General features: G+C 34.8%; 1 protein-coding gene across 3 annotated transcripts; it reads right to left on the bottom strand.

The window, feature by feature from the left end:
- Window positions 1-10,830: 10,830 nt before the first annotated feature.
- Window positions 10,831-22,287, bottom strand: LOC131158440 (cation/H(+) antiporter 18-like). Of its 3 annotated transcripts, XR_009137489.1 has the most exons (6): window positions 21,855-22,287; window positions 19,519-19,776; window positions 17,128-18,129; window positions 15,666-17,023; window positions 14,776-14,964; window positions 10,831-11,024 (listed from the first exon to the last, which is right to left on the bottom strand). XR_009137489.1 is itself a non-coding variant. In XM_058113313.1 (4 exons), exons 2-4 carry the CDS (start codon window positions 19,711-19,713, stop codon window positions 15,803-15,805), a joined length of 2,418 nt encoding a protein of 805 aa, XP_057969296.1. In that variant the 5' UTR covers window positions 19,714-19,776; window positions 21,855-22,287; the 3' UTR covers window positions 15,580-15,802. The 3 variants fall into 3 exon arrangements, 1 of the variants encoding a protein (XP_057969296.1); XR_009137488.1 differs by lacking the exon at window positions 10,831-11,024 and having other exon boundaries at window positions 14,703-14,964; XM_058113313.1 differs by lacking the exons at window positions 10,831-11,024; window positions 14,776-14,964 and having other exon boundaries at window positions 15,580-17,023.
- Between the last annotated feature and the right edge of the window lie 1,006 nt (window positions 22,288-23,293).

Genomic DNA, 23,293 nt, shown 5'->3' with positions numbered 1-23,293 from the left:
TTCAAGGTTATGATGGGGTTAGATCTTTAAAAGATTGGAGATGAAAATTGAAGTTGTGGAGTGTTGGTGCTAAAGCAAGGTGTATTAGGAGAGAATGTATAATCCATCGATTTATATTAGTTACCATTTTTAATAGAGTTGTTTAAAGGATTAACTCAAAACTTGTTAGGTTAACGATGGATTTTACTTCGGATTGTATTTAACAAATTTCGATGACGAAATTTTTATAAGGAGAGGATAATGTAATGCCCCAGAAAATTATATGCATAGAAGTGTGGAAAATAATAATAATAATAATAATAATAATAATAATAATAATAATTAACTATTAATTATTTTTAAATTGCATTAATTCATTAAATTAAGCATTGTTGAATTGAATTTATTAAATAATTAAAATGATATACATACATATCAATATATAAGTATATGATATTATAATAATAAAAGTTTTATATATATATATATATATATATATTCATATCAAATCTTGGAGAACGTCTCTGTGTGTGTGTGTGTGTGTGTGTGTGTGTGTGTGTGTGTACTCTCCTCATCTCCTCTCCCACTCTTCTCAATTTATCGACATAATATTCAGTCGATACCGGAGTGGATTTGTCATAGAAGCGGCGTAGGCACCATTCCTAGGGTAAAGTAATATTTCCCTATTTTCTAAATTTCTCCTTAGATCTTTAGTCAAATCGGCGATCGGGCACCACCATGGGGTCCTATTCGCGATCGTCGTCATTTTGGCGGGAGTAAATTTTCAATTTGGGTTTCCTAGGCACCATTCCAAAGTTAGAGTGGGATTTGGAGAATTAAGTGAATTGTTTATATTTGAGGGTATAATTATTTATTTAAAATTTATGGGTCTAGGAAATATTAAAATAATATTTTATTTAGGGTTGATTTAATGGAATTAGGATTCTTGATTCAGGGTTCGGGTAAGCGTTGCGGGTGTAATTTCGAGACCCTGCGGGCATAGTTCAGGAAAACTAAGGTAATAGTAATCAGGGTTGAATGTGCATGCATCTTACATGATTTAAAATTGAAGCTCTACCTGACCTTAGATTGGCCATAAGACATCCAAATAATATGAAAAATTCTCTTCATAAAATGTATAACTTATACAAAGGTTTTTAAATGGTTTTAAAGTTAAAAGAAAGCCAAAACTAAATTTTTCAAAGGGGTCAATCAACCGGCTAGTCAACCGAATGTTAAAAATGAGCAATTTTCTCACTCAATTAGATCTCATCTCAAACCATATTCAACTTGAAAATTGTGGAATTTTTCCACAGCTTGCGTTTGATACCAAGAACGTCCAAATTTGAGTTACATATAAAAAGTTATGGTCAAAACACTGAAACGTGTTCGTAAGAGAAAAACTCCCTTCATGTTTCTTCTATCTCATTGATGGGCATTTTTATCAAACCAAAACTCATTATTTTAAAATGTGTTCAACATGAAAGTTGTGGATTTTCACTTACCTTTCTATTGATATCAAGAACATCCAATTTAAAATTGTATAGAAAAGGTTATGGCCAAACAACTGACAGGTGTCCGTGCAGAAAAGTCGAGGCCGGTTGACCGAACCTTCGCTACGGTCGACCGAAACTCGAGGATTTCAAACCTCGGTCGACTGTACCTTGAGCTTGGTCAACCGACCTTCTCGTGAAAGTGTCCCAACGGCCAAAAAATTGCTAGTTTTCAAAATAAAAATATATTTTAAGGTCTCAACGGCTATATAACGGTCACAAGGGGGATTTGCCTATAAATACAACCCCAAAACACTTGAAAATGGTTGGAGAATCCCTTTGTTAATTTACTTTATCATTATTTGATTCTCCCACACTTCTATACCCCATTTGTTCTTTAAATTCTCATTTTTCTCCTACTCTTCTTTTATTTTAAAATCATTTTGAGAGAAAATATTCTTGGGAGTTTTATGTGAAGAAGCTTGAACATATATCATATACATATATATTGCTTGATGGCCTTCTTCTTTCATTTATGATATATTTTCAAAGATTAAAATGTCTCCTATTCTCTTTTTTTGAAAACCATTTTTGGGGAAAATATTTTTGGAGTTATATTTGAAGAGGCTTGAGCATATAACATTCTCTATATGTATATTGCGTGAAGGCCTTTCTATTTTTCATGTTTTCAAAGATTAAATTTCTCCCGTATTCTTTTATTTGAAAAAATATTTTTTTGAAGAAATTTCTTGTGAATAATGTCTTAAAGGCTTGGGCTAATATTCTTGCTCATATATTTTGCTTGAATGCCTTCTTGGGATTAATTTACTAAGGTCAATCATTTTAAAGAAAACCCTAATATTCTCCTACTCTTATCTTGAAATACATTTATTGGAGAATTTCTTTGGGTTATGCAAGAGGGAGCCTTGAGCATATATCAATTTAATATATACTTGCTTGAGAGGCTTCTCCTTTTATTTTATAAAGGTCAATCATTTTGATAGCAAAATCCTAGTTTCTCCTACTTATCTTAAAGTATATTTTTGGAGAAACTCTTTGGGTTATTTAAGAGTTTTGAGCATATATTCATTAATATATATTGGCTTCAAAAGCTTCTTAAAAAAAAAAAGGTTAAAGCATATATTCATTTTTGCTTGGAAACCTTTATGATTTGAATTTGAAAAGGTCAATCATTTTAGAAAAGAAAATCATTTTCCAAACTCTCAAGTTTTACTTGAAAAATATTTTGAGAGAAAACCCATACACTACATGAGCTTCATTTCAAAATCATATGAGAGTGCATATTAGACTTTAATGTTGTACATCCCTTCTTAGTTTAGAAGAATTTGTTTGTATGCAAATTTTATTAAATATATTTGTATTCCAGGCGTGGCTTGAAGAGGGAGACTCACCCTGTGAAGAGTCCCGGATAGACTTAGACCCGGTTAAGAAAGTCCCGGACTGGCATAGACCCTGTTAGGAAAGCTAGATGCGTCATCCTAGTAAGGCGTGATGGTTTGGTTCAGCCCGTTAATTGAACTGGGGAGTTGCAGCCCCGTAAATGAGACCGGTTTGATTCAGCCCGGAATTAAACTGGGGAGTTTAAGTCCCACAAGTGAGACTAGTTTGGCTCAGCCTAGTAATTGAACTGGGGTTTTCCTTACCCCGTAAGGAGAGGATGTAAAAGGCTTTTGCTACGCCCAGTTAAGTGAGCATGTTATAGTGGAATCCTTGGGGATAAGCCCAAGGCGGGGATGTAGGCTGGTTTGGCCAAACCTCGATAACAAATCTGATGCCGTTCTCTCTATATCTTATTTAAATTCCTGCACTTTAATTTCAGCATGTGTATGAATGTTTATTTAATGTCAAAATTATTCTTATGCACACATTTAATTTAAATAAGATACTACACACGTGTATGTTTGCTTTTATTATTAAACTCGACTTACATACACACACACACACACACACACACACACACACACACATATATATATATATATATATATATATATATGTTGAATGGGATATGAACTGTGGTGAATCGGTGAAACATTTAAATTAGCTAAAAAGTTTTTAAAACTCAATTCATCCCCCCACCCCTCTTGGGATCACACCAAGTCCAACAATTGGTATCAGAGTCTTGTTGTAAAAGGCTAAAACATTTATGCATAAAGATCGCAATGGCTTAACTTTTCGGTGTATCCCAATTTTGAGGGTCAGCGCTTCGCAAATCCTCCACTGTTTTATTGCATAGATTTTACTGTGTTAAATCTGAAAATATGTTTGTAAAATCAAATGATTGGTGGATTTGGAAAGTATTCGTGTTTGTTATGCTTATCATATCCCATTGAAAATGTTTTCAAATTACAAATTTCCTAAATTTTGAAAATGAATTATATTTGCATGACATATGTTTTAATCCATATCATATGTGTGCCATGCATATTTTTTTGTGTGCCTTAGTCACTAATGCCTTTGTAAGTTCATTCTTTTGAGTGCTAAGGTCTTTTGGGAATCATAAGAGGTATAAGGAACTGAAAGAGAGATGACACAGCTCCAAGCTTAAACAATTAAGAAGGTGTAAAACCTAAAGGTATATCTATTCTCCTTCTAATATATTGAATAACTCATAGTATGATTCACATGATATATGTTGTGTTTAATTTGTTTGTTGCTGTGAATCATATGATATTTGTGTTAATTTCACGTCATGATTTGTATGATATATCTTGTATTAAATCTTTGTATGAATCATGATAAATCTTTTATGATAATAGCATGATGTCTTACGAGGTACATCCTAAAGAAATTTTTATATACTCATAAGATTTTAGAAATTGTTATACATAGGGTTAGAATACTTTATATGCCTAAATAGTGTATAATGCTTAAAATTCTAAACCTTAATATACACTATTGTTATACTAAGAACCCTAAGGAAATCTAGCCAACATGTAAGTTTTAATTGTCTCATCTAATCTAAGCTTAACATTTATATAAATCATTTTGATTGGATGTTACTTGATAATATTGGCTATAGCATGCTTATATAGAATTACCAATCATTAATTCCAATTTCATAAGCATGTTTAAATAAAATCTCATTCAAATGGACAAACTGATTTTAAAATGTCATTATATTTGTAATGTTATATATATATTTGTGTTGTAATTTGAAAAATCTTAAATATAGCATGTTTTGTCCATCACACAGATTGAGGTTTAGGGAATCCATCATAGTTTTATATATCATGCTACCCTAAACTTATCATGGAGCTTAAACGCTTAATCATATTCAAAAAAATTTATAAGCTCATCGTCCTATTTGAAAATATCAGTTATGCTGGATACTTAACTGAATATAAAACTTTTTAGCTGCATAACGGAAGGGGAGCAGAAAATTTAAAATTCATCTAATAAACATCTTAATTTAGTGCTTATACTTTTTGGATGTCTTTTTGTTGAGCTAAATGCAAATATCCATTTGTGCAAAATGAATATTCTCTATGATGGATGGATATTGTTTAAATTTGATCTAAAGAGAGCTGAATGCCTATGTCCATTCTTACTTAAATGACCATATTTTCTCATGAATGGATAATTTGTTTTTAAATAAATGCATATATCCACCTTTCGATTTAAGTTTAATTATATTTGATGGATAACTTATTTGTATTGAATGCCACTATCCATCGCTTGCCTGATGTGTACATCTTCGTATGGATAGTTTATATTTTATTTGATATATTGATTGAACTACCTGATTGCATGCTTAGTCTAGAATGTCTCCTGCATGACGGATGCAGCTGATGAGAATTGCATGCTGGTAGTAGAAATAGGTTCTCACATGCTTAAATTGGATTATTATTTGTTGATTGCGTGAATTTATCAGGTTTTAGGTACTTGGTAAAAATAGGAAAAATGTTCAATTTATAGACGAAATGCTGCCGAAATTTTGATAGAATCTTTCCCAAAAATGAAACCATGTACTAGGATAATAATACAATGCATGCTAAAATGTTTTTGAAAGGATGAGTGAATCATAAATGAATATCATCGTTCATCCTTAGTTATAGGTGCATACTAAACCATTCACTTGTGCATGTTAAATTTTGAATGACATATGCTAAACTGAAAAAACATGCACAATCTTCATACTTGTTTCCTAGGATGCTAGATAACTAAATAGGTTGTACATGTATAAATCCAAACCGCTATATAAATTGAAGACATGTACACATTATGTTGTCCTAGGAGAGACTAGTTCATGGACACCATTTGGTCTAACTCTTTGTGTTATATACTTTCACTCAGACCCAAATGGTAAAGCATCATCCTTAAAATTGAACATACCATATTTTGATGATGATCCATAGACTAGGAGAATTGCATGACTCAAGGGGGTTTTTTCATTTCACACACACTCATTGTGAATTTTGAATTGTGTCATTTTTTTAATCCCCTATTACATTACCTTTGAGTACAATCTTGATTGACTATCGTGTTGTTAAAATAAAATGCAATATGCCATGCTAGTATATGCTAAATGCCTATATTTGCTGCATGCTAAAAATATTTTGAAATGATGAATTTTTTAGGAATGCTCTTAAATGACCACCATCCTGAACTTAATGCAAGTACGTATGCACATAAATATAAAGGGGGAGTTTAAGCCCCACTTTTAAGAAAAATGAACTTAATGCCTATAATCTCCTGCATGTTAAGTAATATTTAGAAGGATGAACATGTATTGAGTGTGTTTAAATGAAATCCATCCTTAAATGTTAGTGCACTTTTGTATGCTTGAGACAATACCGGGGAGGTTAAGCCCCATCCTTGAAAAAGGATAAGAATCACCTGACCTATGGACTCACATTATTTCTATTGCTTCTATTTTTTGAGTCTGAAGGTTTTCTAGGCACCTTGAACAACATATCTTGTCTCTACTGAATATCTTTGATATGGATTGTTCCGGGTACACATGAACACCATGCATGAATTAGTGTTTGATTTTTTAGCGCATGTGTGCTTACGGATATTTTACTGGTGAAATTTATTTGTCTAACACTTATCCAGTAAAATCTAAAATTAATACTTATACTGTTTGAACTCTTAATGATTTTTCATGAATTATATCAGTATAAGTAGTTAAAAGAATCTAAGCACGTATTCAAACTGATAGGGGGAGCACCTAGAAATTATTTTTCTATCCTGTTGTGCTCGCAATATTTCTAGTTTAGATTTGGTTTTTGAATTCATTGTGGCTTGTTCTTAATTGTAATGTCTTCATTTGAATATAACCAATGAAAATATTTTGTTTGCCACAGTGTTTTAGGTTTTGCCATATGATCCCCTTTCTTGAATTTATTTAATATCCTTGGATCTATATGGTTGCATATTTCTTGTACTTTGTGATTTGTACTTAAATGATAAACCAGGTTAATAATGTTTTCTTGAGTTTTTAAATTAAAGTTTCTTTTTCAGCAAGCATTGTCCCCAGAACTTATTAGTAATATTCGAAAGGAATTTTTTTTGGCAAGAATGATCTTATAATTTTTAAATCTTATTTCTTGTCTATGAGCTTAAAAGCAATCATGACAGGTACTACTTAGCTTCAAAAATTCATTTGTGTCATGATTTTTTTTTAGGTTTTTAAGGGCTTTGGACTTTAAATAGTATTCTTTTCAAAGAAATTTTGTTTTAGCCCTTTTGCTGATGACAAAAGGGGGAGATGTTTCTTAAGAAAAATTATAAACCTTTTTTATCTCTCTACCTTTTGTTATTCAAAATGAAAAATGACAAATGCACAAACTTGAATATTTTGTTAAAATAGCTTCAAACATAAACTGCACATTGAACCACTGAACTTAACTATCAACTTGAAAATTCGTGAAGTCTCCATGTTTATGATTGAGCATTTTTGAATATCATTTTGAATTTATGCATATCGTAAGGGGGAGCCTTATAAGGCAATCCCAATTTGCTCATGCGTTTGCATTATCAAAAAGGGGGAGATTGTTGACTTTTTGAGTCTAATCCTTGTTTTGATAATGACAAACTATAGTATCCCACTTATGTAACTGAGTGTGAACAGGTTTATATTTCTGTAATTACAAGTGATGAATGCAAAATGGAAGCTATAAAGAGCACTGAGAAGAACACCAATCGACATATTCCATGGAGCATTGAGGAGCAAAAGACACGAACACTTTATCTATTTTCTAGGTTGTAATAGTAATTAGGGTTGAATGTGCATGCATCTTACATGATTTAAAATTGAAACTCTACCTAACCTTAGATTGACCATAGGACGTCCAAATAATATGAAAAACTCTTTTCATAAAATTTCTAACTTATACAAAGGTTTTTAAATGGTTTTAAAGTTAAAAGAAAGCCAAAACTAAATTTTTCAAAGGGGTTGGTCAACCAGCCAATCGACCGAATGTTATAAATGAGCAATTTTCTCACTCAATTAGATCTCATCTCAAACCATGTTCAACATGAAAATTGTGGAATTTTCCCATAGCTTGCGTTTGATACCAAGAACGTCCAAATTGGTGTAACACAGAAAAGGTTATGACCAAAACACTGAAACGTGTTTGTAAGAGAAAAACTCCTTTCATGTTTCTTCCGTCTCATTTATGGGCATTTTTATCAAACCAAAACTCATTATCTTAAAATGTGTTCAACATAAAAGTTGTTTAATTTTATCTTACCTTTCTATTGATGTCAAGAACATCCAATTTAGATTTGTATAGCAAAAGTTATGATCAAAACACTGAATTGTGTACGTGCAGAAAAGTCGAGGCCAGTCAACCGAACCTTCACTACGGTCGACCGAAACTCGCAGATTTCAAGCCTTGGTCGATCGTACCTTTAGCTTGGTCAACCGACCTTCTCAGGAAAGTGTCTCAATGGCCGAAAAATGGTTAATTTTCAAAATAAAAATATATTTTAAGGTCCCAACGGCTATATAACGGTCACAAGGGGTTTTTGCCTATAAATACAACCCCAAAACACTTGAAAATGGTTGGAGAATCCTTTTGTTAATTTAGTTTATCATTATTTGATTCTCCCACACTTTTATACACCATTTGTTCTTTAAATTCTCATTTTTCTCCTACTCTTATTTTATTTGAAAATCATTTTGGGAGAAAATATTCTTGGGGGTTATATATGAAGAGGCTTGAGCATATATCATATACATATATATTGCCTGATGGCCTTCTTCTTTCATTTGTGATATATTTTCAAAGATTAAAATGTCTCCTATTCTCTTCTTTTGAAAACCATTTTTGGGGAAAGTATTTTTGGGGTTGTATTTGAAGAGGCTTGACCATATAACATTCTCTATATGTATATTGCGTGAAGGCCTTTCTATTTTTCATGTTTTCAAAGATTAAATTTCTCCCATATTTTTTTATTTGAAAAATATTTTTTTGAAGAAATTTCTTGTGAATAATGTCTTGAAGGCTTGGGCTAATATTCTTGCTTATATATTTTGCTTGAATGCCTTCTTGGGATTAATTTACTAAGGTCAATCATTTTGAAGAAAACCCTAATATTCTCCTACTCTTATCTTGAAATACATTTACTGGAGAATTTCTTTAGGTTATACAAGAGGGAGCCTTGAGCATATATCAATTTAATATATACTTGCTTGAGAGGCTTCTCCTTTTATTTTATAAAGGTCAATCATTTTGACAGCAAAATCCTAGTTTCTCCTACTTATCTTGAAGTATATTTTTGGAGAAACTCTTTGGGTTATTTAAAAGTTTTGAGCATATATTCATTAATATATATATTGGCTTCAAAAGCTTCAAAAAAAAAAAGACTAAAGCATATATTCATTTTTGCTTGGTAACCTTTATGATTTGAATTTGAAAAGGTCGATCATTTTAGAAAAGAAAATCATTTTCCAAACTCTCAAGTTTTACTTGAAAAATATTTTGAGAGAAAACCAATACACTACATGAGCTACATTTCAAAATCATATGAGTGCATAGTAGACTTTAATGTTGTACATCCCTGCTTAGTTTATAAGCATTTCTTTGTACGCAAATTCTCTTAAATATATTTGTATTACAGGCGTGGCCTGAAGAGGGAGACTCGCCCTGTGAAGAGTCCTGGATAGACTTAGACCCGGTTAAGAAAGTCTCAGACTGACTTAAACCCGGTTAGGAAAGTTAGGTGCGCCATCCTGGTAAGGCATAACGGTTGGGTTCAACCCGTTAATTGAATTGGGGAGTCTCAATCCCATAAATGAGACCGGTTCGGTTCAGTTCGAAATTAAACTGGGGAGTCTAAACCCTACAAGTGAGACTAGTTTGGCTCAGCTTAGTAATTGAGCTGGGGTTTTCCTCACATTTGTCACTAATACTATATTATTAGTGACGGTTTGAAAATCGTCCCTAATAGTTGTCTGTGAGCAATAGTGACGATTTTCAAACCGTCACTAATAATAAAGCATTAGTGATGAATTTAAAACCGTCACTAATACTATGACTTTAGTGCCAATTTTTTATCGAACCAATGTAGAATTTATAGTGACGGGCTCAGGTTTTTAGTGACGGTTTTAATCCGTCACTAATACTCTATTATTAGAGACAGTATGAAAAATTCGTCACTAATAAGTATTAGTAATGGTAGATATAGCAACTAATTCAAAACCGTCACTAATACTCACAAAACCATCACTAATACTATTAGTGACGGTTTTGTGAGTATTAGTGACGGTTTTGATCCGTCACTAATAACCTTATTTTTTATAGTGACATAGAATTATGTTTAGGAAATTTACTATTGTTAATAGGAGATTGTTTTAATACATTTAATGAGGGAAAATAATTTCAGTGCAGATTTTTTGAATAGAACATGATTTACTTTTGTGTGGCATGGGTATAGAATTTTATGATTTTATGTAATGGCAAAATGCTATGTTTTCAAAATAAGTATGCTATCACTATTTTAGGAAATTGTTAAAAATAGTACATAAAAATGTTTAAAATATATTATAATGCAACGGCGCAAGGGCCGTAATTTATGATATGTTGGTGCAAAGGCTATAATTTATATGATACGGTGCCAGGGTCGTAATTTATATGAAATGGCGCAAGGGCCATAATTTATATGATATGATATGCTAACGCAAGGACCGTGATGTATGATATGCTATTTTCATGAAATTATTATTATATCAGATATTATAATGAAATAGTTATGTTCAACATATGAAACATAGTATATGATATCAGAACCTAAATGACTTAGTGTAGTTCAGTTTTTAGGAGCACGGTACCGTAACTATATATATTCAGATTATGATAGTGCAACCCCGCGATCGGAGTGTGGTAAGGTGGCAGTCGATGTGGCTTCAGTGTAGTTTGGAGATGTTCCCCTAGCAGTCGAGACCAGGTGGGGCAGACCCATCGTACTTACAGATCGGAGTTTTTGACCTAGCATGGTCGGTCAGCCATTATTAGATCTCGCCTTTGGACCGCACAACCCAGTCATATGGGGGTAATACATGACACCAACTAGCTATCCATCCTGAGATTTATTTCACGTATTATACAATTGTATAAGATGATTCACACGTACAAAGATATAGCATGACATGTATGTTACTTTTAAATATGTTTATTCAGTAAATTATCAGACAGTTTTCACACATACGATTTATATACAGTATATGCTTATGACATATGAAAATACTCATGTTGCTAAACATTGATATTAGTTTATTTCCTTTAGTGAGAGGTGTCTCACCCTAACTCTAAAACCTTTCAGGGAATCCAGGTAGAGGAGCGGATAAAACTCCTCAGCGTTAGTGGTCGCCCGATCTACACTACCAGAAGGGTAAGTCGCTATGCTAGGGTCAGATGGGTTTTTGGGTAGTGCCCCTAGGGAACTTTATGGTCATTTTGAGATGTGTGTATATTTATAGGACATGTTTGTAAAACTCTGGTATTGTATTTGGACAGTTGGTTTGTTATGTATATGATGTATGTTTTCTACTGTTAGGATGTCAGTGATATATGATAGGTTTATTCCCCCAGTATCCACGGGTTTGGGTGGATTATGTTTATGGTTATCATGATTATTGGCATACTATTATGTGAAAAAAAAAATATATGATAAATTAGGCAGGTCATTACAATATTATTACATTTTATATTTTTTGGGTCATCACAAAATTGGTATCAAAGCATTGTTATAATGGTCTCCGAAACTTTATCTGCTAAATTTGATGTTGTCAAATTTGATGGAACCGGAAACTTCGCTTTGTGGCAGAGAAAAATGAAGGATTTGTTAGTACAGTAAGGTATGGTGAAGGTCTTATACGGAAGTAAATCTATGTATATAAAAAAAGAAAATATAAGGGGCACAATTTGTAGAAAGTGTTAGAAGTTTAATTTGTAGGCTAGTTTTGAAATGTTGAATTAAAGTCATATGTAAAACCATAAAATACAGCAACATTGATGGATGATATACCATCAACCCTATTAACATATATAACCATAAAGCTTAAAAAGTTATAGATTACCGAAAAGCAAAAGTAAATACGCTATAAGATTATATAGAAGTAAAACCATGTATTTAAAAAAAAAAGGGCATGATTTGTAGAAATCACACTTTTATTGCAAGTATTGAAACTTGTGAGTGTTATGGATGAAAATATTTTTGTAAGAGTCCGGGTTTAAGTAAAAGAGGTATGTGTTGCATTATGACAGTCAGAGTGAGATTCATCTATGTAGAAATCACACTTTTTATTCTTGATTGAAGCACATTTTTTTTTTTTTTTTTATTAAAAGAAGGGTGGTACCTCCATTTATTTATTGATAACCCCTCACTTTTGGCGGAGGAATATCATGGTTATAAGACAATCAATGAGAGATAACAAAAGACAAACAATAAAAATCTCCCAAAGAACAACACCAACATCCAGCCAAAACCAGGCTACAAGTCCAAACAAAACGAAACAAATCAGGACCTACAAAACAAACCTCACACAACAAAACAAAACAAAAGATAAACAGTAAAAAACATAAGCAAAAACCAAAAGGAAATCGGCTAAACATACCTCATATAAGCCATACCCATCTTCTCCAATTTATACAAACCATTGCTAACTCTAGGGAGTTGACTACTATTTGTAAACAAACTATTCCTCCCCATAGCACCTTGTCGAGCCAAGGCATCTGCTACTTTGTTCCCTTCTCTATACGAATGATTTATCAAAAAATTCACTCCCTCCAATAAACCAATAAGCTGCTCCCAAAAATCCCACAAATACCACAATGAGCACTTCCTGACTCTAATCCAATTAACTACAATATTCGAATCACATTCAATATCGATACAGGTATGACCCAACTATTTGCAAATCTTTATTCCCTCCAACACAGCTCTCAATTCAGCTTCATTATTTGAACAAGAACCAAAATATTTTGAAAAACCAAATACAAAAGAACCTATATGGTCTCTAAGGATGCCACCACCACCCGCCGGCCCTGGGTTCCCCAGGCTGCTCCCATCCAAATTTAGTTTCAACCTCCCTTGCCTCGGTTTTAGTCATCTTACACTTTGCATAGTTTTAATTCTTTTATTCACAATTTGCACTTCCAGATTCTGCAAAACCCGAAAATCAGCATCCTTTAACTGAATCATTTCTGTCATGTTCCTACTCAAAACCCCCACCCAATACTTAATGGAGAGCCACACATCAGTACTACTCTCTAATTTTCCTCCCATTCTAGCCACACATCTCCTTCTCCACAGCCTCTAAACTACTAAACAAGGAATCAAACCCATCAATGATCCCAGTTGAGAGAACCTAGAAGCCTTATTAAACCACATTTGGACTCTTTCTTTCCAACTTTGTTGCCTAAGGAAAGGAACACCTACCTCCACCGAAACCTTCCTCCAAACCTCAGAAGCAAGATCTCCCTTATTTAACACATGATTGAAACACATTGATATAAAATATCATTGGATTAAAGATGCATTGGATTCTGACTTGTTAAAAATTGAAAATATTCATATTCATGATACCATGGTTTAGACATAATGACAAAATCTCTTTCAAGATAGAAACGTAAATTTTATTGCATAATTGCCGATACAGCGTACTCCACATAGAAGGGGGGAATTTGTTGGATTTCCCTCCTATATGGAGGATGGCCCACATATATGGAATGGTCCACTTGAAAGTTTTGGTCAATGCCCAAGTTGAATCCATTTTCAAGTGCAAATGAAGATTTTTGTGCTTAGTGGAAGCCCTTTTTTTTTTTTTTTTTTGAGTGACGCCAAGTGTCCACGTCCGTTTTACGGTCCGCGACTAATCCCACGCCCTGTGCAGCAACCGCACACTCACAAGGAGGGTAAATTCAGGAGCCAGGAGCAGAAATCGAACCCAAGAGGCGTATAATCGCTGACCTCGTGAAAGGCACTCCCGCAGTCTGCCCTGCCACCTGAGCTACACCCTGGGGGTAGTGGAAGCCCATTTTTGTTGTGGAATGAAGTGGTTTATTTATTAGTTGGTTGGGGGTTTCTTCAAAAGATGATGGGTCATCTTTGAGAAGCAAAAATACTTAATTTCAAAAGCTATTGCGGTTAGAAAGTAAGATTGGTGCATGCTTGAGACCGTCAAGAAAAGAGAGGAAAAGAAGAAAAATATTCCTAAAAATTCAAGGTTGAAATGTGCAATCAGCTTGATCTTTACGACCGAATGGTAATTTCCCATCCAATTTATTTTAAATTTTGACAGCTTGTTTGTGACTCATCCTTCTTCATTCTAGCCAACATTTGAAGATCAATAGCCTTCGTTTCATGGCTTGGATAATAGCCTCTATTTTTAGGTGAGACTTCTCCATTTCTCATTGAAGTTTGATTCCACTTTATTGGTGATGACTTATATTCCTCTATATGCCAAGGATTTGTAATGCTTGATAATTGTGTTTGATGTATGTCTCTAGTTTCGACTAGGGAAGTCTTACTGTATCCTAATATTTTGATATAGTAGAAGATTAGAGCGAACTTCGATCCAAGATTTTTTTTTTCCTTCACACTGAAGGATTTTCCACACAAATCTTGATATTCTCTTTGTGATTGTGTGATCGATTAGTGCTTTTTGATTGCTAATTACTTCTATTTTTAGGCAATTAATTATTCTACTTAGTGTTAATTGGACTAAGAGAGGGATTATCTTGGGCAGTGGTGGCTGTGTTTTGAAATGCATACTTTTCCTGCTTCACATATGAGCAAAATCACAAGCAACGGTTTAAGTGTACAAGCATACCGCCGAGGTTCTGCAGCATCTTTAAGACTCCCTGCAAAGTGTTTTTGGAGAACCTCTAAACTAATTGATTTCTCAGTTTCTCCACCTTTCTCTCGAGTCTTTCATCTGCCTTTATTCTCTGGAGTCTGATGTTCTCTAGTGCATAGCGTACCACGGGGCACTCTGTTTTGCTGAATTTAGTTAATATCCCTGCAAAATCAAGAATCATGAGATGAAAGCATGCCTCTTCTGCTAGCAAAACCCCTACCCCCATTTGTAAGTGGTGCCAACTATCGCAACAAGTGCATAGTAAGGGCCTTCAATGCAAATCTGGGTCACAAGGGAGATGGGAATTAACTTTTCGTTCCTGGAGATTGTTTGATTTTGCAATCTCATTTTTTTGAGATCTCAGGGATCAAACTTTGATTAAGAAAAAAAGATTTCAAAAATTACATTTTCACACTAACCGATTTTTTTTTATTCCTACAGCAGAACATAAATTTGGATAGTTTGGCCCCTCATATCCTGAACAATTCTCATTTCCACCAAGTTGTCAAATTTTCGCAAAATTTGGATCAAAATGGAATAGTGTCAAAGCTAGTCCCATTTCTTCAGATTCTTTACAAGATGATTGACAAAGGCAAGGACATGACCTCATTTTGAACCATCTTACAGTAAGCATGCTAAAAAGGAATATTGAGTCATGTACTTGAAAATTAACAAGAACTCAAAACATGTGCAATTATATAAAAACAAGAACCGAGTAAACCCGTGGGGCTAAGAATGGGGTGGCATAGGAACAAAATCATGGCCACCAAAGGTAAGTATCACAGAATTTGTATATATATATATATATAATAAAGTCTGCAATTCATAAAATCTTACTTTTCTGTACGACCTTTGAGACTTACATATGGTATAGATAGTTCAAAGACCTCCAAATGAAGAGCAAAAAATATGGAGACAGAGAGCTGATCGCTGATCCTACTGAATTTCCATCATTCATCATCACCACACATGCTGTACAATTGGTCAAAACCAACCAGTTCTAGTTTGATTCGGAGTCTCTCCCAGGCACCTCTGCTTCCCCTGGTGAATCTAAGGAATCCAAAACCAACTGGCTGCGATACTGCTGCACCACCAAAACTGATGCTGACGTTGAAAAGTCTGGAGAAGTCAGCAAGCTGCCCACCGGCCCAAGCTCCGGGCACTCGCTCCTTCCGTTACCCAGAGCTTTAACCACCTCACCCTCCGACATTCGGCCCACAACAAACAGATTGCACTTGCTAAACTCCCGAACAACATCCACTGTTTCAGCAGCACTCTTCACCAGCCTTTCTTCATACCCAACCGAGTTCTCACGGGAAATCTTCTGTTTGAACCCAGCAAGGAACTCTTCATCTGCAGGCCTTGCTTCATTTCCATGGTTGTCATATATATCCACTTCTGTTGATTTCCCAGCAATCTCCGGTTCTATCAAGAACCTAATCACCACTAGACTAATCCCGGGATGTTCAGCCATTCGTGCCCCATAAGCCAGAGCTTCCCTATCATCGCAGCCTCCAAAAAACAGAACAGTTATGAGGGAAGAAACATTGCTGGCAGGGACATGGGTGCTCCCACCAAGCCCTCGGTCCACCAGAATCCCCACTGAGCAGGGTGCATTCTCAAGAACCCTCCGGTTCACCCACCGGAACTCGATTCTGGTGGTCTCTAACCCTCCATCCAACCTCTGGTGCTTGTGGAATGGGAGAATGATCATTGCTGCCCTTTTCCTCTCTGCGCTCCCACAGATGTCCTCATGCATGCTGGAGACGGCAGATATTGCTGTCATTGGGCGGACAGACACCCGGCTCAGCTGCCGGAAAGCCTCAAACGCAACAACTACTTGGTTGGAGCCAGAGTTCAGTCCCTTGTTCCAAAAGGGTAAGCCATTCTTTCTAGCCTTGTGGACCATGAGTATAGCAGAAGGCCTCTCGGTGAGCTCCATGAGGTGCATTGCATAGACGCAGAGTCCTTCCCTCTTTTCGGTACCCCGGGAAGCCTCAACAAGGTTGATCATGGTAGGGATGTTCCATGTGCTGTGGAAACATGCCAGGATCCTTAGCTGAGTACTCGTATCTTTTCTCTCGATTGTTCGATGCTTATAATCAGCAGCTTTACTCTTGCTTTTAGCCGGCTTGTACACGGCCATGACTAGTGGGGTAGTGATAAAAGTTGTGAAGAGAGCCATTAAAACCATTATGGCAAACGTTTGATCATTCAATACCTGCAAAACCCATCACTTAAATTGCTTAAATCCTAAAATAAATAAATATTCAAATATGACTCAGCCAATAATATTCTTGATACAAACTAATTGATTTTACACACCTTCCTGTCTTTACCAATGTTGAGTACTATGAGCTCCACCAGGCCTTTAGTGTTCATTAGGAACCCAAGAGCTAGAGCCTCTTGAAAGGGCACCCTGCAACAGAGGGAGACAATAACAGTGCCCACAATCTTCCCAAAACAGGCTGTGAATATAACCAGAACTAGGAGGCCCCATGATTGAGCTCCGCTAATGCTGGCAACATTGGTCTTCAAGCCGCTCGAGACAAAGTACAGAGGAAGGAAGAGGCCAGATACCAGATCCTCAACCTTCTCAACCAGGGCACCTGCAAATGGGCCTTCTTTTGGCATCAAAACCCCAACCACAAAAGCCCCGAACAGGGCATGAATTCCAATAGCATCTGTGACAAACCCCGCAGCTAAGACTGCTGCCAGAGTTGCACAGACATACATTTCTTCCACCGGCTCACCCTCCGGGCATCGCTGCGCCATCCATCTGAAGACTGGAGGGAGAGCAACAGAGCAAAAGATAACAAACCCAATTCCGCAAAGGAAGACCCAGAGAGAGGTAAGGGGAGAACTATTAGAGCCAGAGAGGGCAATGGCCAGAGCAAGAAGAATCCATGCCGCAACATCGTTAACAGCAGCAGCTGACATGGCCATCCGGCCAATATCAGTAGTTAAGAGCTTAAGTTCGGCAAGGATTCGAGCAAGAACAGGGAAGGCAGTGATGGAAAGAGCCACCCCCATGAAGATAAGAAATGGGGGACCGTCCACACCTTTGGAGATGGTTGCTCTGAGGGCAAATGAGGTACCAATTCCTAATGCAAATGGCAAGCTGATTCCTGCAAGGGCAATGCTGAGGGCTTTCTTACCTGTGCGGCGGAGGGATTTGGGGTCCAACTCTAGGCCTACAAGGAACAGGAAGAAGAGGAGACCAAGGTTGGCTAAGGTATCCAGCACAGTGAGGCTCTTGGATGGGAAGATTGCATGCAGATACTTCTCACTGCGTCCCAGAGCTGATGGTCCTAGCAGTACCCCACCCTTCATGAAAAGACAAGAAATTTAGAAAACAGAGGAGAAAAAATTGCTCCTAACCCTTTTTTATATACAATTACAAAAATGAATGGATAATTTTGTACAATAATAATAATTTTTTTAACAATCCAAACAGTGTAAACAGACAAATTACTCTCATTTTTCTTCATTTCTCTCTAGATATCCTGTTATCCAAATACAAAAAAGAGAAAAAATAAAAAAGAAGTATCATTTCTTTTGTTTTCTCTATCTTCATTAAAATTAATCATTATCATTTCTTTTCTTTTCACTCCCAGTTATCCAGCCATAATTTTAAAAATGCCCATTAACTAGTTCTGAATTAATTGGATTAATTTAAATTAATTACCCGAATTAATTGTACCAATCAAATGCTCTCCCCATACATACCCATATCCATGTTGAAATGATAGAATGTTGTCTTTGAGAGCATGAATTTAAGATTTTGGATTTGAATTTGGGTCGATTTCAACAAATTTTAATATAATTTTACATTACATTTTATCCAAATTTAATAGTAAAAGGTTTATCTAAATATAGGGAAAGAGTATTAAGGTCAGACATCACAATGGTAGATAGGTGAAGTTTATATTATTCATCAAATTTGGAAAAGTAGTTTTTTTATTTTTATTTCTTTGGAAGAAAGAGTAAGTAGTTTTAGAAGTTGGTGCAGAATATGTGTGTGTGTGTGTGTGTCATTTTCTTTGACTATTTCTTCCCCGAGCATAGGATTCTAGACTATTAAATCATGCTGCAAACATCAGGTGGTAGACAAGGTTTTCTAGGCGTAATAAAAACAAATAAATAAATAAATAAATAAAAAGATTCCTAGAATCAATTTCCTACTCACTTTGACACTTTAAAAAAATATATATTTAAAAAATTAGCAATATAAAACTACTTGCTCCAAAGAAAAAGATGAATACTATTAACTCAAACTATCTAACACTTTTCTACACCTGTGTGTATCTATGATTTGTGGATTGCAAATCAAAGGGACAGTCCTTCCTAAGAATTTCTTGAAAATTGAAGCTCGACCGTAGCTCAATACCACGTTAGTTCTTTCTTCCTTAGGTGGAATCTTTGCAAAAGTTCCTTTTTTCTTTTTCTTTTTTTCTTCTTTTTGGTGGGGAGGTAAGGAGTGAAAGCTATAGTATACTATGATGCTCAAATAATCGCGGGACAAAGTTTCAATGCAGAAATGTATGCACATGGATCAGGAAAGTCTCTCCAGCAAAAATAATTTAATCCCACAGTGGACAAGAATCTCTTAAAGAGAAAAGTGGCTCAAAAGTTTCTAAAGGGATTGCAGCTGACTAATTAGTAAATTAAATGAAGTAAAAAGAAGTAACACTACAAGAATGAAGGAGAACATACCACAATCTCAGCAATCACCCGAGGCTGCTTAAAAGGTTTTAAAAGAATGGCGAGGAACCGCGTGATAAGAACCACAAAGCAGATCTGAAGAATGGCAAGAGGGAGTGCAAAATCAAGAGGGTTGTCTCCCTGGAATACCCCATTTGATGTTGCCTTCATTGGGGCCGGACAACTGCTTGCATTAGCCGAGGCCATGTTTTGACCCAGTACAGCTTCCCAAAACTATGGACAACTTCAATTTCTCAATTCAATCCCTACCTGCCAAAAACATCAGCTCCTTCATATTAGGAAGCCTTATTAGGTTGAGTTGAATTTTAAACAGCCAATCAAACCATAATAAGCTTAGCCTAAGGTCGAAGTGTAGAACACAGAGTGGTGGTGGCCTAATCACAAGAATGGCCGAAGGATTTCTCCACTGGTGTGTTGCTTTCTATCCATTTTAGCCGTCTAATCTAATAATCATTCACTTTGCCACAAAGAGTTAAAATGTCATCCATTCATTAATTTTTAGGCCAACTACCCAATTAATCACATCAACATTTTACGCGCAAAAGCAAGAAAAAGAAAAGATAATCTCTTTGGTTAGAAAGTCTGCACCGATTTGTTTTCAAAGAGGCTGCCACAGAGTCCCTGTGAGAGGGCAGGCGCGAAAAGTAAGAAAACAATAAAATAGGGGTTTGAAAGTAGTAAGTCAGCCATTTTGTGCGGAAAAAGCCTGGGGGGGCACCAGAATCACATGCTACAGCGACAGGAAAGGGAGGCTGCGGGTTCATGTGCCTCCGTATTGTGACGTGGTCACAGGCCATGACATCATTTGGCTCGAGCCCGGATTTCTAAAATTGAGCACACTTCCCAGCGGCCTATGTTTGACTTCAAAAAGAACAACTAAAATAATTGTATAAATATGAATCGTTGTTTTAAAATTTTATAGGAAAAAATATGACGTGGAATTACAAAAATAATAATCAGAATTCAATTGAGAGTTTGCTTGGATAAAACGTTTTAAATTTTTAAAAATAAGGAAGAAATTTATTTTTTATTGTATTTTATTTTTATATTATATTTTATTAGAAAAAAAATTTATTCATATATAATTAAAATTTTAAAATTTAAAAATCAAAAATTTAAAAATTAAATATTAAATATTAATAATATATATAATTAAAATTTTTTATGACTTTGATATATTTTTCTCTCTTTTTTTTTCTCAATAATCAAACATGAAAACATGAATTTATTAATTTTTTTTAAAATATTTTTTAGATTCCAAAATGGAGCATAAAGAAATTGAGAAAAGCAAGAAAATTAAAGCCAAACTTGAGCACCAGTTGCACAGAAAATAGTTTATTTCTATTTTTAGTTTCTATAATTATAAAAACATATATCTATATGAAAATGTTTTTAAATAAATTTTTACAAATATTTTAAACTTAAAAATGAACATAAAAATTACTTCCACACTCTTTTTTTTCTTTTCTCGAGAAAGTGGGAAAACTAACATCAACTCAACTGCCAAAAAATAAACTCATCCTACTCTATAATATCAAGTTCAAAGCTACTCAAGCAACAGCGTAAATCATTGCCCGGTCAACTTACACTGTCCCCAGTTCCCCACGTTTGCTGAGTTACAAATTTTGGATTCTTCAGGACTCACCCCCAGTGACAATGTCAAAATTCGTTCATTTATTTACTATATATTTTTCTCTGTTCATTTCTAGACAACCAAACAAAGCCCTACACGGAACAGGGCAAATAACAAGTGTACACAATACAGCATACAGATCGAATCATCCTTCCGAAGAAGAAAATATAATAATAATATTAATAAAAGATCAAATGGTCAAAGATCGCACACAGACAATCACTGCTCTGTTTGGTGGCATTTTCGTCATTCTCGCAGAAAGATATTCAAAATCAAGTCAGCTATTTACATGGTTTCGGACTTCCACGAAGGCCAGGTCAATGACTCGCAGCTGTTGAAAATGCGGGCCGTGGATTCCAGAGGACAACGTTGCCCCTGAATCCCCATTGGATTTACAATTTCAACGCCATAATGCCGCACTTTCTTCCTATGTAATCTCCTTTCAAATTTCAAAGTGAAGGAAAACACAGGATGACCTCGAGAAAATTTATTGTTTCTCGAGAAACCGATTTGAAATAGCCAAACACCCAGAACGCACACATTAACTGAATTTAAAAGAAGAAACAAGCACACACAGACAGAATCTTTATTCATTATGATCGCATATGTGCAATAATGAATGAATATACATACACGCACAGAGAGAGAGAGAGAGAGAGAGAGAGAGAGAGAGAGAGAGAGAGAGAGAAAGTACCTGAATTTTGTCCGGAAAATTCTTGAGATGAAATTGTTTTGGGATGAGATTATCAACAGTTTATAGCTTGATTCTTCGTCTGATGATTGATTGCCGGGGGAAAGTGAAGTATTGGGAGAGTTGGATCTTCAAGAACGTCCAAGAATGGACGCAGCAGGGAGGAGCGAAGGTGTCGTTTAACGCGGCAATTTTCCTCAGATTGGGGAAAGGGACGATCGACGAAGACGAAGCAACACGGTCCGTTTGTTTGGCAGCAAGCATTTCGTTTAAATAGACTCTTTTTATCGAAATACCAATATTGCCACTGTTAAATGTTTCTATTTACCTTCTTACCAAGGCAGTGTAAAATATTGCGATGACGAAACTAGCGTCGAAAATTAAAGCCCCTATCTTCTTTTTTCTTTTTAAAATTTCAATAATATTCGTTATTTATTAAAAAGACGAGGGTTGAATTGTAAAATGACATTTTAGTTCTTGAATGCAAGTTGATCATTTTAGTGGTTTAGTTATAATGCCTGTAGCAACTTGGTGAGGGATGAAATTTAAATTACTCTAATCTTGAATTTAATTTGTGAGGATTAGGATGGAATCCAATTTAATTTGTTTCAACTTAGGAAAATTCATACAAAAGTATATTGATTTTTATATAAATATAAATAAATAAAACTTAAAACTTGAAATCTATACCCTAAAGAAAGGTATTATAATTACTTTTTAAAAAATAATAATAATTAAGTAGTCATCCATGTTATGGCATATTTTGTGGTTAAAATGAGAAGTTTAATTTAGGCAATATTGTAAAACGTATACATTATACATGTGGAAGACTATCTTGAGAATAAGTTATAACTTTTTTTTACAAAAGGTTATCAACACGATCAAGTCTCTAATGATATAACATAATTCTTTAAGTTTCATTAGTATTATTCCACTTGTTATCTATATAACTTTAGGTTTTTTTTTTTCTTTTTGTCAAATTATATTTATATGTTAATTATATCTCTAATCTTAAATACGTGTCCTTAAATGTATTTATGTTGAAATATATGTGAGAATAACATTTTCATTTTAACATTTACCTAACTTTGAATTTTTATTTGTTTTTCAAAGTGACTTTATGATGTCATACCTCACAAAGTTTGAATTCATTACCCTTGATATTTCTAGAAGAAATTATCTACCATGGATACTTAATGTTGAGATTCACCTTAATGTTATGAATCTTGGTAGTACAATTGAAGAAAGAAATCAACCATCCCTACAGAATCATGCAAAGATAATGATTTTCCTTCGACACCATTTACACGAAGAATTGAAAATTGAGTACTTTACTATTAAGGACTCATTAGTCCTTTGGAACAACTTAAAGGAGAGATATGAAAAAAAAAAAATCAATAATTCTTCCAAAAGCTTGATATAATTGGATATACTTGCGACTG

Source organism: Malania oleifera, chromosome 6 (genome assembly GCF_029873635.1).
Source record: "Malania oleifera isolate guangnan ecotype guangnan chromosome 6, ASM2987363v1, whole genome shotgun sequence".
NCBI classification, from domain to species: Eukaryota; Viridiplantae; Streptophyta; class Magnoliopsida; order Santalales; family Ximeniaceae; genus Malania; species Malania oleifera.
Note: the sequence above shows the minus strand (reverse complement) of the source record. Positions and strands in the feature narration are given on the sequence as shown.

What these genes read in the sequence shown, in the direction of transcription:
- LOC131158440 (XM_058113313.1), bottom strand. Translation starts at nt 19,713, where the DNA reads ATGGCCTCGGCTAATGCAAGCAGTTGTCCGGCCCCAATGAAGGCAACA. An exon ending in GGGTGATTGCTGAGATTGTG is followed by an intron (nt 18,130 to 19,518) that starts GTATGTTCTCCT and finishes CTTTTCATGAAG; the next exon opens with GGTGGGGTACTGCTAGGACC. An exon ending in ACATTGGTAAAGACAGGAAG is followed by an intron (nt 17,024 to 17,127) that starts GTGTGTAAAATC and finishes TGGGTTTTGCAG; the next exon opens with GTATTGAATGATCAAACGTT.